At 38.1% G+C, this 27,635-nt stretch overlaps 8 protein-coding genes across 10 annotated transcripts; 4 read left to right on the forward strand and 4 right to left on the reverse strand.

Annotated features, from left to right (window-relative positions):
- Positions 1 to 5,301: 5,301 nt before the first annotated feature.
- On the forward strand, positions 5,302 to 10,429 carry LOC125194197 (protein NRT1/ PTR FAMILY 5.2-like). Its single transcript, XM_048092279.2, has 4 exons — positions 5,302 to 5,612; positions 6,958 to 7,175; positions 8,449 to 9,014; positions 9,508 to 10,429. Exons 1-4 carry the CDS (start codon positions 5,501 to 5,503, stop codon positions 10,361 to 10,363), a joined length of 1,752 nt encoding a protein of 583 aa, XP_047948236.1. The 5' UTR covers positions 5,302 to 5,500; the 3' UTR covers positions 10,364 to 10,429.
- Positions 10,402 to 15,141, reverse strand: LOC125194196 (protein unc-13 homolog). Of its 3 annotated transcripts, XM_048092276.2 has the most exons (6): positions 15,012 to 15,137; positions 13,858 to 14,508; positions 12,733 to 13,614; positions 12,052 to 12,510; positions 11,785 to 11,971; positions 10,402 to 11,532 (listed from the first exon to the last, which is right to left on the reverse strand). In XM_048092276.2, the coding sequence occupies exons 2-6, from the start codon at positions 14,431 to 14,433 to the stop codon at positions 10,562 to 10,564; spliced, it is 3,075 nt and encodes a 1,024-aa protein (XP_047948233.1). In that variant the 5' UTR covers positions 14,434 to 14,508; positions 15,012 to 15,137; the 3' UTR covers positions 10,402 to 10,561. The 3 variants fall into 3 exon arrangements, with proteins under 3 accessions (XP_047948233.1, XP_047948234.1, XP_047948235.1); XM_048092277.2 differs by lacking the exon at positions 13,858 to 14,508 and having other exon boundaries at positions 15,012 to 15,141; XM_048092278.2 differs by lacking the exon at positions 15,012 to 15,137 and having other exon boundaries at positions 13,854 to 13,978.
- Positions 14,801 to 16,335, reverse strand: LOC125194198 (uncharacterized). Its single transcript, XM_048092281.2, has 3 exons — positions 16,009 to 16,335; positions 15,709 to 15,908; positions 14,801 to 15,234 (listed from the first exon to the last, which is right to left on the reverse strand). Exons 2-3 carry the CDS (start codon positions 15,900 to 15,902, stop codon positions 15,177 to 15,179), a joined length of 252 nt encoding a protein of 83 aa, XP_047948238.1. The 5' UTR covers positions 15,903 to 15,908; positions 16,009 to 16,335; the 3' UTR covers positions 14,801 to 15,176.
- A 719-nt stretch (positions 16,336 to 17,054) lies between these two features.
- On the forward strand, positions 17,055 to 18,982 carry ARPC2B (actin-related protein C2B). Its single transcript, XM_048091556.2, has 8 exons — positions 17,055 to 17,196; positions 17,276 to 17,342; positions 17,417 to 17,636; positions 17,707 to 17,951; positions 18,017 to 18,149; positions 18,223 to 18,314; positions 18,379 to 18,435; positions 18,509 to 18,982. The coding sequence occupies exons 1-8, from the start codon at positions 17,138 to 17,140 to the stop codon at positions 18,785 to 18,787; spliced, it is 1,152 nt and encodes a 383-aa protein (XP_047947513.1). The 5' UTR covers positions 17,055 to 17,137; the 3' UTR covers positions 18,788 to 18,982.
- A 642-nt stretch (positions 18,983 to 19,624) lies between these two features.
- Positions 19,625 to 20,259, forward strand: LOC125193810 (protein PROTON GRADIENT REGULATION 5, chloroplastic-like). Its single transcript, XM_048091702.2, has 2 exons — positions 19,625 to 19,985; positions 20,056 to 20,259. Exons 1-2 carry the CDS (start codon positions 19,743 to 19,745, stop codon positions 20,158 to 20,160), a joined length of 348 nt encoding a protein of 115 aa, XP_047947659.1. The 5' UTR covers positions 19,625 to 19,742; the 3' UTR covers positions 20,161 to 20,259.
- Positions 20,260 to 20,313: 54 nt separating this feature from the next.
- LOC125193809 (eukaryotic translation initiation factor-like) lies at positions 20,314 to 23,048 on the reverse strand. Its single transcript, XM_048091701.2, has 5 exons — positions 22,815 to 23,048; positions 21,882 to 22,050; positions 21,308 to 21,433; positions 20,685 to 20,750; positions 20,314 to 20,602 (listed from the first exon to the last, which is right to left on the reverse strand). The coding sequence occupies exons 1-5, from the start codon at positions 22,994 to 22,996 to the stop codon at positions 20,552 to 20,554; spliced, it is 594 nt and encodes a 197-aa protein (XP_047947658.1). The 5' UTR covers positions 22,997 to 23,048; the 3' UTR covers positions 20,314 to 20,551.
- A 337-nt stretch (positions 23,049 to 23,385) lies between these two features.
- Positions 23,386 to 25,209, forward strand: LOC125193808 (peroxygenase-like). Its single transcript, XM_048091700.2, has 6 exons — positions 23,386 to 23,627; positions 23,867 to 24,016; positions 24,184 to 24,269; positions 24,542 to 24,636; positions 24,723 to 24,848; positions 24,927 to 25,209. Exons 1-6 carry the CDS (start codon positions 23,504 to 23,506, stop codon positions 25,078 to 25,080), a joined length of 735 nt encoding a protein of 244 aa, XP_047947657.1. The 5' UTR covers positions 23,386 to 23,503; the 3' UTR covers positions 25,081 to 25,209.
- Positions 25,210 to 25,828: 619 nt separating this feature from the next.
- On the reverse strand, positions 25,829 to 27,635 carry LOC125192048 (Ribosomal protein L14p/L23e family protein). The gene is made up of 4 exons (XM_048089501.2): positions 27,506 to 27,635; positions 27,129 to 27,413; positions 26,191 to 26,232; positions 25,829 to 26,071 (listed from the first exon to the last, which is right to left on the reverse strand). Exons 1-4 carry the CDS (start codon positions 27,516 to 27,518, stop codon positions 25,989 to 25,991), a joined length of 423 nt encoding a protein of 140 aa, XP_047945458.1. The 5' UTR covers positions 27,519 to 27,635; the 3' UTR covers positions 25,829 to 25,988.

Here is a 27,635-nt window from a genome sequence, read left to right on the forward strand (position 1 = left end):
ACCATCGCGGTTAAGGTTTTCAATGAAGAGCTGGAGAAGAGCTTCAGCCGTTTTGAAGTGGAATGTGAGATACTGAGCAGTGTCCGTGTCCGTCACAGGAATCTGGTTCGTGTCGTTAGCTGCTGCAGCAACGTAGATTTTAAGGGGTTGGTTCTTGAATATGTGCCTAATGGAAGTTTGGAGAAATGGTTGTATTCGCATAACTATTGCTTGGATTTGCAGCAGAGATTGAATATAGCAATTGATGTTGCAGTCGCGCTTGAGTATCTTCACCATGGCGGTTTGAACCCTGTTGTTCACTGTGATCTCAAGCCGAGCAATGTCATGCTAGACCAAGATATGACGGCTCGTATAGCTGATTTTGGAATTTCTAAGCTTTTCGAAAAGGAGAAGATGTGAGGCACACGGTCACGTTGGCTACGGTTGGATATATGGCACCAGGTGTCAGGTGATAATATTATTTTCAAATATTTAGGTTTTTAGGAGTAACATTTTGTTTGACTCTGTGACGAACGTGCAACAGAATATGGATCCGAGGGGAAAGTGTCAACCAAGGGGGATGTGTACAGCTACAGCATTCTGCTACTGGAGATGTTTACGAGGAAGAAGCCGACAGGCGACAGATGATATGTTCAACAAGGAAATGAGCTTGAAAGAGTGGGTAAGTATGGCAATGAAAGAAAATGCAGAGATTGAAGCGGTGGCGGCGACTGGTTTGTTATTTAGAGAAGATGAACATTTTGGTGTAAAGGAGCAATGCATCTTGTTCATTTTTGAGGTGGCCATGGGGTGTCTTGCCTTGTCACCAAGTGAGACAAGTAACATGAAAGAGGTTGTGGTTTCTCTCAACTAGATAAGGCACCACTTTCTAGAAGCTACTACAAGGCTTCCTCGGGCGGGAAGAGCTGGAACGACTTAAGGCACTCACAACGCAGGCCACAAATCCGGGCCAGGCCTATACTACAGTGGTCGATTCCATGTTGCTTGGACCAGTCTGCGCATGTGGCCCAATCCTCGGCCCACCAAACTCCCACGCAATGTGCGATCCGTGCCCATGCCCACGCCTCTGGCCTTGCCAAACGTTGTAAGTGGTTGCGAGTGCCCTTTAATTACTACTATAACGATACTTGCTAATTTTTCCTATTTGCAAAATTTACATAATGCCTCCAGAAATTTTGAGAATGTTTACATGGTATGCAGTTGTAATAGCATATATTAATGGCTTACATGGTAAGTGTGTAATTATTGGCCAAACAGTAAACTACTAGTTTTTTTTTGGGTAATGCTATGCAGCCACATTATGACTGACCATAATTGGATATTTTGGTCATTATACATAAGAAATAAATAATAAATTAATAAGTCTATTTAATGTTTACGTTGTGTTTACAAAATTGCCCTTCACTAACAGAATTAATACAGTATTAATGGAGTATGAGTTACGGAAACTCACGTCTGGGGAATGGGTCTTTGGAATGGCTGGAGTGGGGAGTTATAAGAGCATCCGCAATGGTCGGCTAGCGACCGGCTAGCCGATTCGTCGCGCTGGCCGATCGGCTAGCCGAACCATTGCAGTCGGCGAGCCGATCGGCGTGGGCTGGCCGATCGCTCGGCGCTGGCCGATGCACTAGCCGATGCGCTGGCCGCCATTGTGGCGGCCCGATCGGCCAGCGCCGAATTTTGTTTTTTTTTTTTTTAAATTTTTTTTTAATTCTTTTATAAAAAAAAAATTTAATTTTTGAAAAACTATATAAACGCGATTTTCTCTATCTCTAAATTTCTGTACAAGAGCAACATCTAGCGATGGACAACAACAACTAGCCCAATACAAAATTAAGACCTAAAACAGAAACATGTCATACCGTCGGGCCGGGGGCCTCTCCGCGCCCCCGGACCCCCATGGTGGCTCGTGTGTGGAAGCCCGGATTTTTTTTATTATGTTATTTTTATGATTTTTAGTTAATGTACTTTTTTTTATTTAAATAAAATTAATGAATTTTCCCGTATATGTGTCGTAAATTTAATTCCGTAATTTAATCGTAATTTTAATTCCGTAAATGTAGTATATTTTGAATTATTTTTATTGCGGCTGGCCTATGGCTGGCCTAAATCTGATGTGGCAGGTGGATTTTTTAGTGTTGCTGACGTGGCAGGGGAGAGAATGGCTGACCTAAGCACCATTGCGGATGCTCTAAAGTTTTATCTATTACTTAACCTAATTTATTAAGTACTTTTTAGGCACTTCTATTGTACCGTTTAAAATAAAAACAACTTTTAGATTAAGTTAGTAATATTAATGTAATTCCATATTTTATCAGTATCATATATAAATGGAGTATATCTTAATGGATTAATATATTACTGCTAAGTGTTATATAGGTGTTTACGTGTGTACACTTAGTAATTAGTATGAAAATTATGGAGTAGTATAGTATAGTAATATAGTATTATAACATTTTCATATATTTAAATTTTTATTTATATAAATGAATTAGATGTTGCTCTTAAATTCAAGAACAATTGAAATTCAAATTAACATTAAAAATTTACATTTAAATCAATATAAACCGAGACCCCAAATGAGTTCAATAATTAGTATGGACTAAGAGAGTACTAGTTACTCCCTCCGTCCCACTTTAGGAGTTCCGGTTTACCATTTTTGGGTGTCCCACTTTAGGAGTCCCAGTTGGAATATTCCATAAATGGTATTATGCCCCACATTCCACCAACCTTTTTCCACTCACGTTTTATTATAAAATTAATATAGAAAAGTAGGACTCACATTCCACTATCTTTTTTCACCAGCTTTTCTTTATATTTCTTAAAACACGTGCCGAACTCAACCGGGACTCCTAAAGTGGGACGGATGGAGTACTACTTTATCCGTCTAATGCTATTATCATTTTTTTGGCTCATCCTAAACTACTTACATTATTTCTATTTAATAAGAGTTAATTAAATATTTTCTTATTAAGTGTCCCCTTACTACACTTAAGTTACTAATTTAATTACACAAATTTATTTTAACGATCTCAATTAATCTTTAACCATCAATTTTATTCCAGTATATTATTTAATAATAATATATTTTCAATATATGCTTTTAATATTGGAACAAATTTTCCTCAAAATATTTTAATTAATTTTATATAAAATAATTATATAGTGTAATGTTTAAATTTATTTATTTATATTATTTATAAGTTATTTAAATATATGTTAAATATAATATAGTTTAAATTATTTCATTTGTAAGTGAATGTAAATACCAATTAGAATTCTAATATCATGAATATATTTATATTCTAATTTAAAAGTAATTATATAATAAAAATTAAATAATAAACGGAAAAAGTAAAACAGAAAAACCGAAAAGAGATATGACATAAAAGAAACGTACACTTACACTATTCATTATTTCCAAGATAAATACTCCCTATTTAATTTTACTCTACCCCCTATTCATGCACAAGGGTAAATTAGTCTTGAAATATTAATACTTTTAAGATGGACTAATTTCAAGTAGATTAGCATTAAATGTACAGATTTTTATTAATATTTTATTTTTATGACCGGCCACAATATGACCATTTAGCATCACTCTTTTTTTTTATCAGAAAACAAAGCACAAGTTATAGAGTTTGCAATCAAGCGATACAAGATTTTTTTGTACAAGAAATATCATATTCTGTTTAATAATATCTGGCCAAATCGATTTCGATCTTTTCTTTATTGGGGAAGAAAAGGATAATCTTTTCTACGAAAAATGGTGGCTGGCATGACATTATCAAGTACTCGTAGTTTGATATTTTTCGCCCATACTTCTTCAAGCAATAGGTCAATATATATATGCTAAATATTTATAAATTATAGTAATTATATTGCTCCAATAGTTTCCTTTTCGTTTTTTTTTTCGATTTTCAGTCAACTCGACCTTTTGAGGTTTCCTTGATTTTCTTATTTATTAATTCAGTTAAATAAAAACAGATAAAATTGTAGCTATGTTGAAAAAGTACTAACAAGTGAGACCCACAAAATAGTAAGGTTAAGATTGTACTACTATGGTGTGGAAAAAAAGGTTTTTCAAAATTGGATTTTTGCTAGCATGACACAAGTGGTGAGTTTTTTCTTTCCACTAGTAGGTGCCCAATATATCTAGTCCTAATCGATATTTTGTGGTTGTGATTTTTTTTATTTGAATTGTGAAATGTGGTGAAATAGGATAATTGAGAAACGTAACAATAACAATGTGTGTACATCCTTACTTTTATAGAATTAAGTAATTAACACTCTTACATTTCGAGTGATTGAGATTGGCAATTTGGCACCGCCTAAGCCGGACTTTCATCGTATAATCATATCAAACTTTTATTTCAATTTGTTACAAAATTAAAACTCGACATATATAGGTCGTTGACCTATGGTATATACATATTTAATTAGAATATCCAATATATACATAATTGTGAATTATTAATGGATAACCGAAGAATGAGAAAAGGACACAAGTTTTTAAAAGTGGTGGATATGGGTCTGTAATGCCCTAACTTCTAATTAAATTTTGTTTTTTTTGCAGCTACATTTAAAAAAAGTGAAATAAATGAAGATAATGATTAAAATTGTGCAGTAAGTAGTAACCCCGAAGACGATGGATCCTTCTTTTCTTGGTAAATACAATTTGGTGTTATTTGGATAAGGATTGACTTCTAATTTGTATAGAAATTGTTTAGTAGTACTATAATATTTTTTCAAATCTCGTAATAGACTAATAGTAGATCGACACGAGTTTAAATACAAGAATTAATAAATAATTAAACTTGCAAAAAAAAAAAAGATGGTTAATTTTAAGTGGATGATCCAAAATAAAGAAATATGTCCTAGTCGATTAAGTCAAATTTCGATCCATTACTCAGTACGCTAACAAAATTATAAGATGCTTTCTTTATCTAAAAATAAAAATGAGAAGTAAGATGCAAATTATTTCCACGTCGTTACTCGGAAAAGTCAGACAAAATATTTGCCTTCAATTTTAAAATTAAGATACTTACTCGTTTAATTTTTAAAAGAAGATTCTCTGCCAAAAAAAACTAAAAATAAAGGGACAGCAGGTTGCAGCACATATTTTTGATAATAATATAAGTAAAAAATATCTAGAAGGAAAATGACTAATATCAGTCTGATAGTCAAAGACATGGATGGCATGGAACGCAACTAAGTCTTAATTGAAATATATATAAATTTGTTTTGCCCCCACAACTCCAATATCCTATTTTTCAAAGTACTTATTTTATTTTCAATTTTGAGAAAGTCTCAATTTTTATGCAATAAAAGCTGCTTAGCTCCAATAAAATTGTTGTCTTATACTTACTAACTGACGTAGAAAATACATATATTGTCAGTTGTCAGTAGGAGTAGTAGAAGCCAATAAAAGGGTCATAAGCTCGAAGGTTTCATACACATTTGTGAAGAAGGAAAATAGAGAGCAAAAGTGAGGTTGAAAATGGAGGAAGAAAAGGGCAATGGATACACAGAAGATGGAACAGTTGATCTTAAAGGAAATCCTGTTCTTAGATCAAAGAGGGGTGGATGGACTGCTTGTTTCTTCGTCGTCGGTAATCCTTCATCTCTTGCGTATATCCTATCTAGTTTCTTACTCCCGTATGAAGTTGTTAGAGATATTCACATGTGAGTTGTCTCTCATCGAAAATAGTAAAAGTGCTTAGTGAGTCACTTTAGAGATAGAACTTCACTATAATTTGGTTAATCTCCAATTTATATATGGAATATACTTAAATGGATGAGACTATACATATTTTCGTGAAAATTATATGGATATTTTCCACCATTTTAATATGTGTCAAAGGTTTCATCTTTTAGATAGAACTCCTCTCCTCGACCATTCATTTCTACATAGACCACTATTTCCCTATTCTGGACTATTGTTTGATTTTTTATGTATTTCGATTTTAAATTTAATTAATAGTTTCAACTTCCTTCATGTAGAAATATAATTCTATTTTTTCCATTCTAGTTTGTTCACTGGTATGAATCTCGTTTCATTGCTACCTAATAAATATTGAGTTTTAATAATATGCTTAAAAGTTTCATATGTACTCTTGTCATGGAGTAACCAATTATCAAGACATTTGAAAAATAAATAAATAAATATATAAAAATAAATCATAGTACTTGCATAAAATAAATCCTAATCAATAATGTTTAAACAAAAGGAAGAGGAAATTGATAGTGATATATGGGAAGACACTAAAAGGTGATATAGTAGTACTATTAACTTAAAGATCGTATGTGCTGAAGTATTGTCAATTTTTCAGCTATTTTATTTGATTTGTGCCCACCAGAATATTTAAATATTTATAAATATATATAACTTGAAGTTCCACAAGTTAAAGTTAGACATGTCATTGCATTTTTATTGCTAAGCGAAATCGACAAGAAACTAAATCATGTTTTGCTTTATCAATAAAAAGGTTATAAGATATGTCTAAATCAGACCCTTTGATCGGTCAATTAATTGGTACAAGGTGTGCATCTTTACATGAGCTTTTTTGTGATAATTAATTGACCAATAATAAGTTGTACAAATCAGCCTAATTTATAACTATTTATAAGCCTCCCCAACTAACAGGCAATTATATAGAAAAACAGATCCTTTGATACGTCAATTAATTGGCAGTAAGATCTACATCTTTACATGATCTCTTTTATGGTATAAACCTACCAATAATTTATAACTATTTATAAGTCTCCCCAACCAATAGGGAATAGGCAATTATGAATAAAACAGAGCATATAAATGTACACACCAAATCGACATAATATATTTAAGGGTTAATATCTATAAAACTATGAAGTTTGATCAAATTATTATTTATTCCGCATATTTTAATAAAGTTTCAAATCAAAAATTTTAATTAAAGGTTATTTGTTGACATGCAGTATACGAAGTGTTTGAGCGTATGGCCTACTATGGTATATCCACAAATATGTTCATATACTTGACCAAGAAATTGCATCAAGACACAGTTCAGTCCGCCAATAATGTCACCAATTGGGTCGGAACCATTTGGATGACTCCGGTTTTGGGTGCATACATTGCTGACGCGCTCTTGGGTCGTTACTGGACTTTCCTCATTGCATGTGGAATTTACCTTTCGGTATGTTTACTTGCTACAATTACACATTTTTAGTCATTTATTTATTTTGCTTAAGTACACTATATTGTCAATGTGGGGATGCTATCACGTTACTATTAAATCTTAGTTAACTATATCTGGCTAATACATTAGTACTACTTGTTACTACTATCTTATTGTATTGTGAAGGACTTAATTTTTCGAAGTCAGGTGCAGTTTTCGAGTAAGAAAATTAATTAGAGTCCTTGATCCATAGTTTTTTATGCTTGGTTAGAAAAATAAGCAAGTTGGATTTGGAGTCAACAATTAGGTATCTTGAAATTTTCAATGCGAGTTGCTGAAAAAATAATAGATTCAATTTTTGGTGCAATAATTTGCTCTACCAATCATATTTAAGCAGCAGCTGTAATAGTCACATAAATTTAATACTACTAGTTAGATATCTCATCTGTCCCCAATCTTCATTTAGTAAAATATAGTCACTCACAAATTGCGGTGCTCCTATTAATGTATTATATGAAAACTAGTATTTCTCTCATGCAATCCACACAGTCTAATTAATTAACCATATTATTGTATATTAATCTTTAAAAAATCACTCTATTGATAAAAAAAGGGTGAATGAATGAAAATACTTAAGCATGACATGTCACAATCTAAACCTAAGTACTAGATTTAACAAATGAGGTTTCTTTAACCTAATTATGAAATACTTTTAGGTATAAAAAATGATCAAACTGTTTTTTATTATCAATGTATAAAATCATCAGCAATATATGAATTACTTTTAGGCTAATTGAACAATAATATCATTATGCATTTACCAAAAACAAAATCATTTTCAACTAGATCCGTCCACAAATTCATGGCCATAATACTTCACAAAACTTATTTATAGAGTAGTGCTCTTTGGTCATAATATATTATGGTAGTCAATTTTTTTTTTCATTCTCTAGTCTTTCAATTAAGTTTTTTTTTTCTCTAGCATTTAACATCATCTAAATATTTAATTATTAAGTTACGAATATGTTCCTATCATGACAGCCAAGTAGCTTTAATCTTTCTTCAAATAGTTTTTAATAGTACATCTTAGGTAAAGAGTTAAGATTCCTTAAAAAGGAACTAAGATTCGTTTCCCTTTTTCTTTGGTTGGTTTGTTATTAGATCTTATGGTCTCAGAATTCATTAGTCTTTCAAAACAGTAATTATTAGTGCTAATTATCAATTGTACAAATCAATTCATTTGTAATATGATTGTCTGAATTAATCAAAATCTAATTACCCTTAATAACAGGGGATGTCCCTCCTAACTCTATCAGTATCAATCAATCCACTAAAGCCCAGCCCATGTTCGGATCCAAGTGGGCTGAACTGCAAAAAGCCCACTACACTCCAACTGGGCGTTTTCTTTGGGGCCCTGTACACACTGGCGCTGGGCACCGGCGGCACGAAGCCCAACATATCGACGATCGGTGCCGACCAGTTCGACGAGTTCGAGCCGAAGGAGAAGGCCCAGAAGCTGTCCTTCTTCAACTGGTGGATGTTCAGCATATTTTTTGGGACACTGTTTGCTAACACGGTGCTGGTTTACATCCAAGACAACGTGGGCTGGACTCTCGGTTATGGGCTCCCCACTATTGGGCTTGCCATTTCGATTCTCATATTTTTGGCGGGAACGCCCTTCTATAGGCACAAAGTGCCCGCGGGCAGCCCTTTCACGAGGATGGCTAGGGTCATCGTGGCTGCCCTTAGAAACTGGAGCCTGCCCGTCCCGGCCGATCCTAAGGAGCTGTTTGAGCTTGATTTGGAGGTTTATGCTAAGAAAGGAAAATACAGGATTGATTCCACCCCCACTTTGAGGTTAGTGTTTATAAAGGACAAATATTCGAAAAAATCATAAATTTTGGTCAAGTCTCGGTCCGTCCTACAACTTTAAGATATCAAACGTAAACTATGAATTTTAACATTTTTCTAAATTTTCCATGAAGAAATGTTCTAATTTCCTATTTGTAATACGTTAATGATTTGTCACATTCAAATTTATTTATTTGTGATGTGTTTTGAGAAAATGATGAAATTCATAGGCGGTCTTGTCTTAGAAATTTTTTCCAATGCCACATTAAAAACAACTTCAACCTAATTAGATCATGGTTTTTACGGTTTATTTATTAGAGTTGTGGGCAAATTTGACCAAAATTGTTTTGGGTTAAGGGCTAGATTTAGAAGAAATCACTTAATACTTTTTAGGCTGTGTACACTTTGTAACAAAATAGTCATATATGTATGGTGGCATAATTCTTTTCTCCATCACTCATAAATTGTTGACATAATTCTCTTTGGTGAATTGATGCAGATTTCTTAACAAAGCATGTGTGAAAAGCAACTCAACCAGCCCCTGGCTGCTATGCCCCGTGACTCAAGTTGAAGAAACCAAACAAATGCTAAGAATGATTCCAATCTTGATAGCCACAATAGTGCCAAGCACAATGATAGCTCAAATAGGCACCCTCTTCATCAAGCAGGGCACAACCCTCGAGCGAAGCATCGGCACCTTCGTCATCCCTCCGGCCAGCCTAGCCGGATTCGTGACCCTCTCGATGCTCATCTCCGTCGTCCTCTACGACCGTTTCTTCATGAAGCTCATCCGGAAATGGACCAACAACCCTAGAGGCATCACCCTCCTCCAGCGGATGGGCATCGGCATGGTCTTCCACATCGTCATCATGGTCGTCGCCTCCCTGACCGAGAGGCACAGGCTCCAGGTTGCCAAGGCGAACGGCCTGGTCGACAACGGGAACCAGGTCCCGTTGTCGATCTTTGTGTTGCTACCGCAGTTCGTGCTGATGGGAACTGCGGACGCGTTTTTGGAGGTTGCCAAGATTGAGTTCTTCTATGACCAGGCGCCCGAGAGCATGAAGAGCCTCGGGACTTCATACTCCACTACCAGTCTAGGAGCAGGAAACTTTCTCAGCAGTTTCCTGCTCTCAACTGTCACCAGGATCACTGGAGGCAACCAAGGGTGGATAAGGAATAACCTCAACGCGTCACATCTTGATTACTACTATGCGTTTTTCGCCATCTTGAACCTCGTCAACTTTGGTTTCTTCCTCCTTGTCGTCAGGTATTACGTATACAGGGCAGAGGTCTCAGATTCCATGAGCGTGCTTACGCAAGAACTCGAGGGATCAAGACAACATGTTTCGGATTAATGTTGTTACACTATGTGACTGAGACAAATAAAAAAGTAAACAAAGAAACAAAATTCTACCAACCTATATCTTTTTCTCGACATACAACTACAGAAGTACATGAAAAGTATAGAATAAAGCAAATTTATTTACATTCGGCACTCTAACTAGATTTGTGTTGTTTATGGATTGAAGAAAAAAAAGTGAAAAGAGAATATTTCAAATAATCCTAATGCCACTCCCTCTCTTAGCTAAGTGAAATGTTTTCTTGAGAAAATGAGTAGCAGCTCGATCTTTCCTAGCACAGAGCACCCTCAATATGGTGTTGGGATCCGAGCGGTTCCACTTTCCCGTGGTCGGCGGCATGGGGATCTTCTGCCCCACGCCGCCTAGTCCACAGGTTTCAGTAGCAACGCTACTGATATCCTCGACTAACTGCTCTGTCGGATGCCCCATGAGGGCCACCACCCCCTGCACCACCTCAGACTCCCTCTCGACAACGTCCTCCACGATCATACCCTCTCCGATCGTGCAGAACAACGACTTGAGGAGGTCAAAGTCCTCCTCAATGGCGGGGTGATCTAGCCGGCAAAACATCCTGTTGTTTCCGCCGGCTAGAAGCACCATGAGAAATGACTCGAAGCAGGCCTTCATCACTTCCTTGAGCGCCCTAGGCTGAGCTCTCTCGGTGACTATGGCGCAGAGGAGGGTGAGGTTCTGCTTGAGGACTCTCAGAGCCGGGTTGATGCGCGTGTTGCCTACGCCCCCGATGTAGAGGCTTCCATAGAGGACGGAGTTGGAGTCGAGGAATATGAGGCGGTACGCAGCCACCTCCGAGACGTGCCGGCAGGCGAGCTGTAATGTGGACAGACTGGTTTTGAAGTGGGATGGGGATTTTTTCTTGGAGGAGAGACTTTTGTTGGAGAGAACTTTGGGCGACATGGAGACTGATTTGTCCAGTGTTTGCAGCTGGGCGACGAGGTAGTGCAATGTGTTTAGCCTTATGTAGAGACGTTGTGTTCCGCGGCTCGTTGTTGGCCGGAGATGGTTGCCGCCGCCGCCAGAGAGGATCTGGCTGAGATCCTCTACTCCGACGCTGCATGCAGCCCTTTTCCAGAGCTTCACAAACTTCGAGTCGCGGCTACACCGTGTTAACGGAGGAAGTGTGGGCATGTAGTTTTGCTTCGTTCCTGCAGAGTTCCGTGTTATAGACCAAATATGAGAATTCGTCACAAGACTAATATATTGGCAAAGAAACAAGAAGATTCATTCCATAATATTACTAACTTATTAACAAAGTAGAAAATATAAAAATTTATCTAAAAACTAGTCTATTATCAGTAGAGGAAACATGAGATTCCATTCAATGATATCAAGATTGTTGAAATATATAAACTAAGTAGTTTTGCGTAGTTCCTTTTAGGTCTTGAGATGTTTCTTACCACATGAGGCAACGAAAGCGATGTATTCGCGGAAGATGTTCTGCACCCCGTCGATGAGATAATGGAACGAGCTCTCGATTATTGGGATGGGAATATCGAAGAAATTCTCAATGGCCTCCTTCGCGAACGAGATCACCTCTACAGCTGAATAAGCGTGGGGTTCGTGTTGTGACTTGGGATTCCATGTCTGCATCAATGAAAATTAACATCTCAACTACTCCAAGATAGTAGTACATACTAGATTATGATCTTGATCAGTTTAATTACTTCAGTTTGCTTCGCTCTCAAGATATTCTCCTTCCCTTTCGACAACCTATCTTGGCTCCATTGCTTCAGCTGTTTGTGCATAATGGTCTCGACTTCGTAAGGAACCATCTCCCTTACAATTGCCTTGCCGCCGTCCTCGCACTCGACGGAATCCTCCACCACCAGCTGCACCAGGCTCTTCTCGAGCTTCCCGGCCCTCTGCAGAACAATCGCGATCTCATTCAACATCGGCGATTTTCCCGCCAAAAATTGCTTCAACAAACCCCCGTAGCAGCTGTGCAGCGTCACGGCTGCAACTCCGGTAGCGATGGGGTGCCATCTCTTCAGAAGAGGGCTGAAAATGTCCTTCTCCTTCATTGCCAGCTCTTCCGTTTTCCGAGCTAGCTTCATTAGCAGCTCGCTTGCCTCCTGCACTTCGCCATCCCTTATCAACCCCGACGCGTCTTTATCTTCTACCACCTTCCAAAAGATATGAACTAGATTAGAAAAAGTTAATAGACGCGAGGCCTACTTCTATATATTAATTTTATAATAAAATATAAGTGAAACAAATTAAGAATGTATCATAAATTTACCAAAACTAGTAAAAGTAAAAATAAGATACTCTATTTAATAAGGGACATTCCAAAATATAAAAGTGAGACACATGTTATGGTATAGAAGGAGTATTTGCATGCAAACCTTATCAAATGCGTTCTTGAGGGACGATCGGATGTAATAATCGACTCGATTTCCAGACGATTCATCGCCGTTTTCATCCTTTTCCTGGCTAGAAGCGACGTAAGCCGGCACATCCTCTTCCAAGATCTTGGTAACGGAGAAGAGCAAAGGAAGCATATTCTCCATTAATCCAACAGTTTCTCTATTAAAATTGTGGTGATAATTAAGCAACCTTGCCTCAGTCCACGTCTTCATCGAGTTCAGACCTCGCGCCAGCATCTTGAGATAGTAAGGATCTCGATCGGATTTCTTAGCATCGCTAGCAACCTCGGTGAGCATGGCGAAGGATGCGGCAAGGAGGTCCGGCTCGACTTGCCCAGTCGCCACGAATTGCTCGAAAAGAACCCAAGTGAAGCAGAGGTTGTGGATGGATCTGTTGATTCCCAAAGTGGACCATGTTTTCTTCATCAGCTCGAGCAACTCATCGACTTGATCGAGCACCATGGTCTCCTCCTTGGAGTCGAAGATGGAGGCGAGGAGGGCCGTGTAGATGTGGACGTTGAGAGGGTAGCCGTCGGCCCAGTGGCAGACATCTGTGCTGCCACCGTTGGGGCTGCGCCAGGCCAGCGACACCACGCAGTTGCAGAGGGCTCGCATGGTGGCAGAGTTTTTTCCGGTGTCGATGGCCTTCTGGTCGGAGGAGTCGAGAATCTCTTTGAACCTGGTGGCGAATGCGTCCATTTTGTCTAGAGGGATGGATGGGTGGAGAACTAGTCCGGCCTCTAGGATTTTCAGCTGCCGTTGTTGCCACATGTGGTACTCGACTGCGTCGCTAAATTCCGACGGCTTTAGGTGGCGGAGCAGCTCCAACGGGAGGATGATCGTCTCTGCCCGCCGCCCCATCTGAATATATACATATACGTCACTGCTAATGAATTAAGTGACATGGTCTATTCATAAACAAAACGGTCTTGTTTCATTGAAAAACATCATCAATATATTACAGAATGAACAAATTTTTTTCACCAAATTTATGGATGTTTTTTTTAAAGTTGCAGCACCAAATTTTATATTTTTCCATGCAATTTGCTTTGACCAATATTAACCAGAGTTGGTGATTTTAAACGGTTGTGGTCAAATACCTACTTGGCCAACTAAAGTCCTCATGAGAGTTTTCCGGAGCCGATTGTCGCTCTGTTCCGTCACCTTCATCTGTTGCCGCATGATCTCTGCGGACGTGAGTGGCCGGCACGACCTCGATGCGTTTGGCACTGTGAAGCCGAACCTGGGGCTCGACGGCCCTGGCGCCATCGAGTTCGGGGATGTGGGCATCGGCACCGCCCCGCATGAGTTGGTCCGCCGCGTCGACGGCGTCTTCTTCATCATCTTGAGGCCCAAGGCCCGCTTGACACGGCTGGTGACCGCCATTCCGACGCCGTTATGCTTCCCCGGAGACCCGGGGCAGGCGCCGTATGGGTCGGCGGTGTCGATGGATGAGGAGTTGTAGTACGTGAGGGCGCTCCGGCCGCCGAAGCCCGGCGACGACCGGCATGCCGTGAAGAAGACCTCGTAGGCCGCCTCGCGGAGCTCATCGCGATCGAGGCCTTCGATCTCGCTGAACGGCGACGAGAGGTCGGTAGGTGTGGGCGGTCGGTGGGTGGAGGCGGTCGGCGAGGAGGGTGCGCTGTGGTGGTTAACGTTAATGCGGAAATCACGACCCATTGACGGCGGGGTCGAATTTCCGGCGAGGGTAATCTGCGTCGTCAAGAATCCGGCAGAGAAAGGGGGAGAGAGAAACTGATTTACATAATACTATTGTTAGTCATACGTTAAGAGAGAGAGAGAGAGAATGGCCGGAGACAAATAAAGTTAGTTTTAGAATGAGAGAGAAACTGGTGGCTGGTTTTGCTATAATCTAAGATAATGATCCAACATTAACTATTTCAGGAATATATCCATTTTTAGGAATATCTTCATTTATATAAAGCATGTAATGTAAGTGTATATATTTTAGAGAAATTAATACGTGAGTTTTACCAGATTTTATTATTAAATGCATATATATTTTCATAACTTTATATTTAGATCATACAGAAATAATTATCATTCCATAAATATATATTGCTTAAAGACACCAGTCTGATACACAAAACTGTCAATTTGTACAAGAGGAAACAAGGAAGCAAATGGATGCTCCTACAACTTTACTACTCCTAGTATATAACAATCACAGATAATCACATGATTTTAGAATACAAATGCACACTCTATGCTAATATTAATATGCTGAGAAAACTCACATGATACACAGACAGATAGTCATGAGAATCCCGAAACCATGAACCCGGTGCGTTCCTTTGGTTAGCGATATACTTCAAGAAAGGTGTGCCATTTTAGTTATAACAAAACTGGAGTCTCTCAAGTCCACCAGAAAGTTACTGGCGGACGATCTAAGGAAATCCGATCTACATTATCCTACAGTTGCAAGAATCTGAGTCGTCCTCCTCTGAGTCGCTCACATCACTGCAAAGCAAAAGAACTGAACATTATATGAGGCAAACGACGAGCAATTAGATATCCATGTGTAGCACCAATACAGAGCCTACTGCTAATGATCTGACTACTGTGTGAAACTACAACCAATAGCAGATTATAATGAGCCAATTGAATAGCAAAGGAAAGGTCACTCGAATTCTCTATACATTCGGCCCAAACATTGGTGTATTGATCATCTTATCACATATTGGTGTGTACTTGAATATGCAGTTAACTGAAACAATATAATGATGATTAAATGTTGAACATCAACAAGATCATCACCTCACGTATCTATATATTTATAACAACATTGCTGTTCTGATTCTAATGCATCAGTTTCTAGTCACAAATTGAAAAATCTCAAGAACTCACAAGAATCAAACAAACCTTAACCAAAATCCAGCAGCATCAACAACACAAAACATCAAAATTGAGAAGCAGAAAAAAAATCCTAATTACCTAGGTTGATACTCCAAGATTTCTGCAAGCTTATCTCCATTCTTATCCATCCACTGAACTTTCCTCTTAGGTTTATCCGACTTGTTCGCCAATCCACCGTTGTTGGAAGGCGATAGTAATGCTTTCGTCTCATCACTCTCCTCAATAACTACCTTTGGAGGCTCCACAACGCCATTCTTATTACTCATATCCATCTATCTCTACACCCCCAAAAGATTTCAATCCATAGCCATCGATACTCAGAAAACCCCCCAAATTCTTCAGGAGCAATCAATTGAAATCCGTATAACTAAACCTTACCGATTTCCTCAGACAAGTCAACGCGGAGAGTGATCGGATTGCATAATCAAGAAAACCAAAGAATAAGTGGATTGGAGAGAAGAAAGAGTAGACCCTGATTTGGGGGAAATTGTGAGTAGCGACAAATAAGTTTACCATGAATCGGTTCTTCGACGAATCAGAATTTCGCTATCCGTCCATACACAAACCCTCAGAAGAAAAAGAAACTGCACGTGCTGTCCAGCCAGCACCAAAGAAGAAGAGATGTGTGAGAGAGAAATGTGTGTTGTGGTCACCAAAATGTCCTAAATCTAAATCCAAATCCTAAAATTTTATTCAAACTAAATCGAAATAAAATTTATAAAATTTAGAATTTGATTGATTGGATAAAATTCTGATCCAAAAATTGAATCCAAAGGCTTATTGAATGAAATTTGATAGTTACATTTACATCCAAAAATGGCTGCTTTAAGATTCAACAGTGTAGATTTAACCGTCACTGTGCTTCTTGTTAGTTAATTTCGTTATCATTAAATGAAGAGCCTTCCAATTTCATTCACATATACACTTGCTTACACAAATATAACTACTCATCAATCATCATGTATATTTTGTTTCCTATATTTCACTCTACTTGTGCGAATTTTTAGCATACAATGTGTAGGTTTATAGCGACAATCGTTGCACGATTTTAGGACTAGGCTTCATTTCCGTTCTTCACTATATAGCAACAAACACTATACTATTTTGGCCTTCCAACACCGACAACAACCTTTTTGAGTGTGTCCAATCCCATATATTCCATTTTTTAAGATACCACTGAATATATATTAGGATATTGGTGTTATCCAATAATAATTAAAATGACAATACTTTGAAGCTTTCAATTATCATCCAATGTATACATAGATTTAAACTTAAGTCAGATTTCCTCTTTCAATCACCAAACTAACTGTTTTATGTCATTATCTTTCACCTCACTCCAAAATTCCAAGTGTGTGATTTCCATTCCATTGCTTCACATGTTTCTAACCATAATTGCACAACACACTACTTGCATTCTACTCAACAAACATTTTTCACTTCTCACCAACAATAAGTTGCAATCTTCCCTCCTCAAACTACACACAAACTCAAACAACAACAAGAAATGGCATGCTTTGAAAGGGTCTCACCAGCATTGAGGGAAATCCTCACCAGGATACACAGGTATCACAAATCTTCGTGTTTTTATCGTGTCGACCATCTGTAAACTAACACGCGGAACATCATCCAATCTTGACCACAGAGCAGAAAGGCCACTCGAGGTAGACCACCACGTGCACGAATTCGGCTCCGTACACTACCATGTCAAGGTATTATTGATTCATACATCTCAAAAAGTGCAGTCCAAACATAACCAAAAATTGGCCTAACTGTTTCCCATCAGCATTCAGTGACAGATCCAGTTTACACCTATTTATCAGTGTCAACACCTCTTCTATCATCTCAAGGGCTCCCAATCTCATCACAGCTTCTTCCTCAACACACTCTTGAGATGGTTAATGGAATTTTCCCCGGGGTTATGGAGGCCCTCGTCCCTCCCAACGAGGGCTATCAGCTGACTCTGAAGCTCGACATTTCAAGAATCCCACATGACAACAATAAAGGTTAGTCTTGATATGCAGATTCTTGGACAGAATGGTAAAAGATTATATTCTTATACACATTATTCCACAGCCTCCACAAAGATGATTTCAGACATAGCCTCAGTTCAATCAATGCTAGTGAGCAATCAGTTGAAGGAAATTTTAAGGAGTGTTGATTCTCAAGAAGTTGGCCATGGGATTTACAAACCAATCAAACTCATATATCATCCAAGGGAGTCATTCTTTGTCATCAAACAGCCAGCAAAGATGAGTGCAATATTTCCAATGCGATTCAAGGAGAAGGAAGACGTGATCATTGCCACGGCCTTCTTTCAGGTACTTGTTCGACATAGGAAGAAACGAGCAGTGAGTTTCACGCGAACCTGATTAACATGGTGCAGGAACTCATGGATGTGGGAAGCACAGAAGCATTCCGAAAGGCCCCTCACTGCATATGGTCGCCTATTCCGCCTGCAGAGCTGAGAGGCGAGCCGATTGAAGACCTCAGCACAAACGGAGGCTTCCTCTCTTTTGGTTATAGCTAAATTCAACTAACCTTTTTTAGACAAGTTCATATTGAGACATGACTCAACAAGTGCATTTTCAGACATAACGGCGCGACATGTGCAAGGGAAGAAGCTGGAGAAGACAGTGTGGAACCTTCTAAACGTGTATACATTTGTGAAGTGGCATGTGAAGGTAAGGAAAGTTGAGAATCTGCCAAAAATAGTAAAGAGATTCATAAAACTTTTGAATGAAACAGAGCAGCAGAGGCTTCGTGCAAAGAAGAATGAGAATGCGGCTTGATAAGTTAGTTCAGGTTAGCTGAAAATCTATTATAGTAACTGAAAATGATTGCATTTATGGGAGTGTTGATTGTGTTTTTGTTGCAGCCGCTGCGTGATGTGGAGAATGAGGAAGATGATGATCACCAAGAGACGAGGAAGAAGTCGAAGAAGAAGAAGAAGAAGAAGGTTGATGGAGGATGTACGAATGTGAGGAAATGGATAAGGGTGTCGAAGAAGAAGATTCTAGAGAGGAATGAGGAGTTGGGTAATAAAATGAAGCGGATTCGGTCGAGAATCAAGATTCGATGCTTCAGCCGTTTGCGTAGGAAATGGCTCAGAATGCCCAAATTCTCTCCAGTTACAAGGTATATGAAGCTCGAATGAACATATTTGTTCAGCTAAGGAAGGAAGGAAACATCTTAGTAGGAGGGTTATTAGTCTCCATGTATTATTAGCAATAAAAATCCTACTCCTTTTTTTATAATTTTCTAGAGCTATGAAAATACATGTGAAATTGGGTTGCTTTCATTTTACTACGTAAACTTTGGATAAGAACTTGGATTGATTATTTGACACAAATTCATTTGAAAATTTAATCGAATGTTTACTTTTGGGTCATAAGGTTTTTTACTATGCAATAACTCTGGTTTTAATCTCTCATCGTAAATGTAATGTCAATAAATGAATTACATATTCCTCAATGATCTTGAACAGAATCACTATCACGAATAACAATATCTTATCTACTAATAATAACATAAGAATGTTCTTTTATTCGTACCAAATCAAAATTTTGGTTGAATGATAGTATTATTTATTTCATCTTGTTCATCCGTTTCCTTATTTTTTTCATTTGCAAACTGGAGGTTGAATGTTTTAAGAATTCTTGAAAATATACATTTATTTCTAAAATAAATATTTTACTGTATAGCTTAAGAATATAGAGATTGTACCCTAAAATATTTGCAGTTTTTACGGCCAAAATATTGCCACCTCAAACTCAGATCATACGTGTCAAATAATCGATAGGAGGGACCACTGAATGGATACAGCCAGTAAAATCGAAGACAAAGATCTCCAGTTGCCTAGGAACCATACAGAAAAATCAACATTCAACTGAAAAATAGAAATTCCAACGAATATTAAAAAAAAAGGAAAAAGAAAATCCAAGCCCACCAGATTTCTGTGGCTCTCAAATCGCCTCCTCACCTCAAGTCTTTCTGAATCATTCAAAAAAGCAAAAACCCTCCAACACAAATTTCAGAATCCACAGCAAAATCCTCAAGAATTTGCTTCTCCTCCAGCACTAGTCAGCTGGAAAGTAGCTCATCTTTCATCAATGGCTTCCACCTCAGTTTCTGCTTCTGCTTTTCTTGGGAGCTGGGGCTCAGGTGAAGACCACGCCATGCTGCAGGCCAAGGTGGCCGCGCCGCCTCCTCTCAGGGTGGCGGTACGGCCACAGCCGATGATGGGGAGTGGAAAGGGCGGCATCTTCGCTCCCGCTGTCGTTGTCACAAGAAACATCATCGGAAAGAAGAGGTTCAACCAGCTCCGAGGCAAGGCCATTGCCCTTCACTCACAGGTAACAAAATCCCGATAATTTTTTATTTTTTTTATCCGAAAGCCCTAAACCCTAAACCATATTTGTTCAGGTGATAACGGAGTTCTGCAAATCGATAGGAGCGGACAGCAAGCAACGGCAGGGGCTGATTCGGCTGGCTAAGAAGAATGGAGAGTGGCTAGGTTTTCTTGCTTGATGAGATAATGTTTCTTGCCATTTATGTATTCAGTTTGATATACAGGTGTTACTGTGTATTGTATTCATAAACATCAAAGATACAGCTCTCTTACTGTCAGATGAATACCTCTGTTTCATGTTAGATTGGATAATAGATGAATGATCTGTTACATTTGGTAAATATTCAAAACTTTGTAGTAGTAAATGGTGTGTTGCAACAATTTTCTGATCAAAAAAGACATGTCGAATGTGAATGAAGTTATCTTCACAGGTGATTCAATAAGGTTCAAAATATAACTAGATAGACTGAAAAAGAACACAAATTCACTAGGAAGAGAAGAGTGCCGCTCTCAATAAAGTTTGGGAACTCAATCAGAGGCATGATCTGACAAAATCGCTGGCCCGTTGCTTCACACCTGATACCGACTTCTTGGTGCTCTACTTTCTCTTCTCGAATCATCCTGTAGTAACCCGCAAAAGATTAAAACGTTAAGAAAATGAGGTATCAAAGTGAAGAATACATAGATAGGTGATAGAACATACATGAAAGCTGTAGGAGATTTTGTCAGTGATGTCAATCACCTCCTTCCACTTCCTTCCAATGCCCATCTGCATGGGAAAGATGAATCAGTAAATGTCAAATAGCTTGCGGTTGTATAACTGTATGTGCTCGATATATTGATACTCCAACGGTTGTTTTATAATATTACAGTTTTAAATCATAATTAGTGGCCAGAAAAGTTCAGCTGTCCTTATGTCCAACCATATGGACATAAAGGATACTGAAACGACTTAGCCAAATCGATTCTACGGAGATGTAATTTCTAGCTTCAAGCAATGGTGGACATGCTGACATTTGCTATTTCAGAATAATTTGTAAAGCCTATGTTAAATTGCCCCCAGATTGAAGGGTTATCATTCAAAGCGCATGATCTCCACAATCTTATTACCTAGGGGTGCCTTAAAATCCCTTGTATCATAGTAATCTCCTATAACCTCCTAATCTGTCTCTACAGCATACTGCTCACATGATGCAACAAACAGTCAATATGAACAGATGGGATATTTCTCACCCTATCATAACGAACTCTGTTCTCATTATTATCTAAGATTCTAAACCAACAAGAATAAAAGTATTGACATGATTAACTATCTGAGGGAAATACCTGAGCTGCTTCATTGGCTGCAGTCTTGGTCCATAATGAGAGTTTATCTTGCTTTTGGCGCACACTGGCAACCACTCCACATATCTCATCAGTGTCATCAAACTGCTCTCCAATAAGAGCCATTAACTAACAAACAAAACCACAAAAGACAATGTCAAATTGGAAATCCCATCCATTCATTGATCATAACATCAGTCTTTAGATCTTATTCATATCTAGTCAGGATACAAGACCTCTACCCAATAATGCTGTGTAAGAATTTCCAAGGGAAAACACACCCAAGCTTCAGTTTGCAAGGCCAAAACACACCCAGCCCTCAGAGAAAGCTTCGGAACCATTGGTGTTTTCTCAATAGATACTCTAGGAAAATATTTATGGTTTGGACATTGCGAGGGTTGGGTGTGAGAGTGACACAAGTTGTAGTACTTTCAACATAGTAAATTCACTGTCCTTACATGCTAAGCCAAACAAATTTGTCCTGATTTTCTTGTTAATCAATCTCTCAGTATGTATCATTTAGTTAGGTCCATTTGTAACACATAGTAACCAGAAGTGAAGGGCAAGGATTCCTTACAGTTTCAAGCCACATGTTGTCCAGATCAGACTTTTTGCTGCTAGTCACTGTCCACTTGCCCCCATTAGCACACTCAGGGTCTTCCCATTTGGGTTCCACTCCAGCTTTGAACAAGTGAAAATCAGCATTTGCAGAGAAGTTGCTGGGTTTAAATATCTGGTTATATAAACTGCATAGAAATCACCACATTATTCAGTAAGTCATAATAAAATGGAAAGTTTTTTTGCAATTGACAATAGAATACCCATTGCCTTCCCATCCCCATCTAAAAAAATGAAACAACAACAACAACAACAAACAGCAAACTTCACAGTAATTCATCCATTACCTCTTCCACACTTCCATTCAGTGGCTTAAATCTAGTTATCAGTATGGATATTTCCACAAGTTTCAGCTATTTTGTAATTATATATAGCACAAATATGTAGGCCTATTCAAGACAGAGTTGCAGAAGATGGAAAGAGTGCAAAATACAGCAGTAAGGTAAACCAAACTACAAAATCCAATTATAATTGATAGTACTTGTTCAAGCATTACACCCTAATTAAATTACCCTGCTTAGCCACAATATCAGGTAAGGTAAACCAGAATTTCAGGTACTTAATCATAAGAACCATGACAAGGAGGTCCCAGTCAAGATTAAATCTTTTTCAAAGCCAACACGCAACTCTAAAACTCAAGAATCGCAGTCACAGCCAAACCCACAGCAACAGCAATCAACTTCCAACACACAAATAAAGAATAAACAAAAAACAGATGTACAAACAGGCGTGCAAAAAGTACAACGGAGAGCACATTAAAATACAGAAGCAAACCTCAAAAATCTAGGTCAAAATACCGAAAAACAAAATCAAAGCAACAATCTTCTCTATCAAATCGAAAAATATTACCAAACCAACAGTTAAACAATTGAAACTCGGAATCGATACGTACCACCAGAATTCTTCGACGGTGTCGAAGGTATAACCCTTGCGAAGAGAGGAGCCCCAGGCAGCGCCCTGCTTGGGCTTGGACTGGTTGTCGAACCAAAAGGTCCACTGCCTCTCGAGCTTGTGCGGCTGCTTCTCCGCCTCGACCGGGATTTCTGGTATAGCAGCCGCCACCTCAGATGCCATTCGACCAAAATCAAATCACCGAAGAAAAAGGGTTGGGAAAGTAAGGGTTGGGCTATATTTTTTCTCTGGGTTTTCAAGGGTAGAGAGCCCCAATTAACCGTGGTTAGATTCGAGTTAGCTGCTAATCGGAGTTGGGTTTATAAAAATTTCAAATTTTGATATTTTTAGAAAATACTACTAATATCTACATTAATTGATTAAGCCTATAGATATGATATGGCTTAATTAATTTTCTAATTGTAATTAATGAGAAAATTTATATTTATCCCACGACTTAACGCCTACTCAATATCCAATTTAGAGCTGAAACTCCCAGAATTGTTTATTTGCTGCAAAATCGATGTGTTACGCATGCATTGCGCCACGCCATATAGGCTATGCTGCTAAGGTGCTACCTGGCCAGTGGCCACCGTCTCTTCGGCAATTTATATAGCTGAAAGAAGCGTCATTGAATCAATTACTAGTTCGTTTTTGGATTTTGCCTACATATTTGTTTGAAGGAGAGTGATGGCAGCCATTGAAGCTAATCCAGTGGAAAGAAATCCGGAACTGTCACCGGTGGCGCCGCTTGCGCCGGTGACCATCGATCGTCCCGTGCGTACCGACCTCGAAACTTCAATCCCTAAGCCCTGTGAGTTCTGTTTCACGTTATATATGTATGTTGATTATTGAATTTTCGATTTTGTATGTGCTGATTGAGCTAGTATGTGATTTTCCCCCAAATATGCTTGTGATTTTCTGTTTTAGGTTTTGATTAAGAGTTGGTTAATTAATTTAGAGCTGCAGCTATTCTAATTTTGTTACTATGTTGATGAAAAACATATTTGTGAATTGTGAAATTGCTAATAGACATTGTAAATGGAGTTTCAGATATGGCAAGAGGATTAGTTGCTGCAGATATGGACCATCCTGATGGAACTCCGGGGCGTAATCATCGTGGTATGAGTGTGCTTCAGCAGCATTGTGCTTTCTTTGATCTAGACGACAACGGTATCATATATCCATGGGAAACCTTTGCTGGTAATTTTCATCCCTTATGATGAGCATCAATTTGTTGGTTTGCTTTGGACATATATTGCTATGTTTGCCTTGAGTTGCATCTGAAGTAGGAGTATTTTAACGACGAAGAAGACGACTATGTCCACACCACTACAGTCTTTTTAACACATGCCATTCAATGTATGCAGGACTCCGGAAACTCGGGTTCAATATTGTTGTATCACTTTTCCTGGCCCTTTTCATCAATTTGGGCTTGAGTTATCCTACACTCCCAGTAAGTAATTGTGTTAGGTTGATATGTAAACCATATGAGTGGCTGTAAGTAGATATTGAGAATGTGATTTGGTCTACATGATTTATAGTGTTTTTAGTCCCAATGAAAACTTATCTGCCTTTGTTTTGCTGGAAGCATTTGCAACCTTTGAGCTTTTATTTCAAATATGTTAGAGCTCTTATTGTAGTCTAAAAGAGTATTATACTTATTAATTATGACAATCACTGCATATGTAACTGATGAGAATAATATAGCTTCACACATTCATACAGGGATGGTTTCCTTCTCTTCTATTCCCTATATACATATCTAATATACACAAGGCCAAGCATGGAAGTGCCTCTGAAACTTATGATAGGGAAGGAAGGTACGCAGCCAATCATGTCTTGATGTGTTTGTAATTCTTTCTGGCGTTCCCTAAATTCGAAAAATAACCGGCCTTGCACGATCCAGATACTCCCCAGTGAATTTTGAGAACATGTTTAGCAAGTATGGTAGAACATCCCCAGATAAGCTTACATTTAGAGAGTTGTGGGACATGACCGAAGGCAACAGAGAAGTATTCGACTTTTTTGGATGGTATGGGGTGATGATTATAAGCTTTGCATACCCACATTTTACTTATGATTCTTCTTTCACTTATGTTATGTTATGCAGGATTGCGAATAAGGTGGAGTGGGGTGCTCTCTACTTTCTAGCTAGTGATCAAGATGGCTTGCTGTCGAAAGAGGCCATTAGGCGCTGCTACGATGGCAGTTTGTTCGAGTACTGCGCCAAGATGCAAATGCAGCCCCAGACCAAGACCGACTAGTGGCATACAAATCCTTGTTGTCCTTATGTTGGAGACTAGTTATGTATGTAAGAGTAACTTAGAACTACTAATGACAATGTAAGATAACATGAAAGTTTGAATGGAATAAATTCATATATACGTCCAAAATTTTGGTTTCAATTTAGTACAATTTCGTTATTTTTGTGTAGATGTTATTAATTTTTTCTCTATACAAAGTATAAAATATTTTATAAATATTTTTTTGTTTGGATGTTATTAATTTTGTCTATATAAAGTATAAAATATTTTATGTTAGTATAAAAAGTTTTATAATTGTTTCATGTTAGTGCATAAAATTTCATTATTGTTTTGTTTTATGCTTTATGCATCACATAAGTGAAAAATTAACATCGTTTATGCATTAACATGAAATAAGAATAAATTTTTTTATAAAGTAAACTTATATATTTTTGTATTAATATGAATTATTTATATGAGTTATGTATGGAACCCGCCTTCTACTCTTTCGGTAGCAAAACAAAAATCCAATCCAAAACCTCCAAAATTCATAATACAACAGAATTTTCAGAAGAATTTTTCCTCTAGTAAACACCAAATATGAAAAATTAAAATTTAAGAAAACCAGAGATCTAGCATAAGTGAAGCCCCATCAATTTTTCTTAACATTAGGCATTTAGTCGACATCCAGCGCATTTCACAACGAAGGTTTACATTTTTTTATAAAGGTCACATCTTGTACCCAACAAATTACCTAAAAACAATAAAATTCAGGTGGGCGAAGGAGATTGTACTATTAACAGTAAGTGCTATAAGTTTAAACCATAGGAAGGCCACGAATCAAAATCTTATGGTAGTACAAAATGCATTAAGAAAACATCTCAAATTCAAAACATAATCCTTAAGAAAAACATCATTTGATTGGTTGCTCAAACAATAGCGTTTGCAGCACTAGCAATCCTTGGCCACAAATCGGCACATTCCTTTCCAATTGGACCAGTAATAGCAGAACCTGCACCCCATGAAGCAAGATATCAATACCAAATAACTCTTCAAAGTTCAAACCACTTCTTTATAAAGAAACATCAATATGTATTGAATTTGAACATATCAAATGCATGCAAGATTTACCTTTCATTTCTCCCTTTGGGTTTACAATAACACCAGCATTATCTGCAAACAATATAGTATGAAGATCAGCACCAGATAACAATTCCACACTAATCATTCCTTAAAAATCCCGAACATTGGATGTAAAAAATTCCATATCAAGAAACATTTACTTAGACCGGGATACCATATTAAGACTAACCAAAACTAAGTAGCAATAAGTAATTCAAAATGTAGGTTCCTAATGGAGCAGGTGTAAGCTTAGAGCATAATCACACCTGTAACGAAGGAAATACTTATTTTTCCAGACACGTAACGGTATCAGCACCATTTAACAAAGATGGATACATGACTAAGGTCTGGTGAAGACACAGAATGAACAAATGGCGATATTCAAAAAAGAGATTGTAAAGCATAATCAAACATGAACTCGAAAATTACTGTTATCTTAACACCAAGCAATGATTCAAAAAACTAATTTCAAATACCAGTCAAAATTTACAGAAAATACCACAAACTGGCAGTTGAAGAATGAAATCCAGATTAAACTTTATTCAGATCACAAATCAAATTAATCTCAAATTCCAAACTAAGTAGCAATGTAAAATGTAGGTTCCTAATGGAGCAGGAGTAAGCTTTGAGCATAATCACACCTGTAACGAAGGATTCGTTTAGTTTTCCAGACACGTAACGGTATCAGCACCATTTAACAAAGATGGATACATGACTGGTCTGGAATCAAAAGGAGATTGAAGATCTAATGGTTCATGAATTGGCAAGTAGAACAATGATAATCTAACGCATGAGGTCAAAATCAGATAATTCAAATAAAATACAAAAAAATCAGCGATATCAAATCAAAATTCACGCATAATAATATCACAAAAAGGTGGTTAAAGCAATAAACCCTAATTTAAAAGTTACATTGACTAACAGAAAAATTGGGGGAAAAGTCTCACCTTCAAAATACATGAAGACGCCGTCCTTTCGCCTCCAAGGCTTCCTCTGCCTCACGATGACGGCAGGCATGACCTTTTTCCTCAAATCAGGCTTCCCTTTCTTCACAGTAGCCATCACCATATCTCCGACGCAAGCCGACGGCAACCTGTTCAGCCTTCCCTTGATACCTTTGACGGAAATAATGTAGAGATTCTTTGCTCCGGTGTTGTCAGCGCAGTTAACCGTCGCCGCCACCGGCAGACCCAGCGACATCCGGAACTTGTTTCCGGCCGATCCTCCACGCCCTGAAACAATGATTCCAATCAAAGTTAAGCAAGTTTCTATGGAAATTTCGTAACATGACTACGAGAATGAGGAAACGCAGATCTGAACTCACCCCGCTTCGACATTTTCAGCTATGGTGTGTGCAAATGGGTTTTTTTTTTTTGTGTAATTTAAAGGGAGGATTTTTAGGGTTTAGTAATTAGGGTTTGCCTGAGATCTTGGGCCTAATGCTTAAGATTTTG

This window comes from Salvia hispanica, chromosome 4 (genome assembly GCF_029641045.1).
Source record: "Salvia hispanica isolate PSC_SH4W2 chromosome 4, Shi_PSC_v1, whole genome shotgun sequence".
In the NCBI taxonomy this organism is placed as follows: Eukaryota; Viridiplantae; Streptophyta; class Magnoliopsida; order Lamiales; family Lamiaceae; genus Salvia; species Salvia hispanica.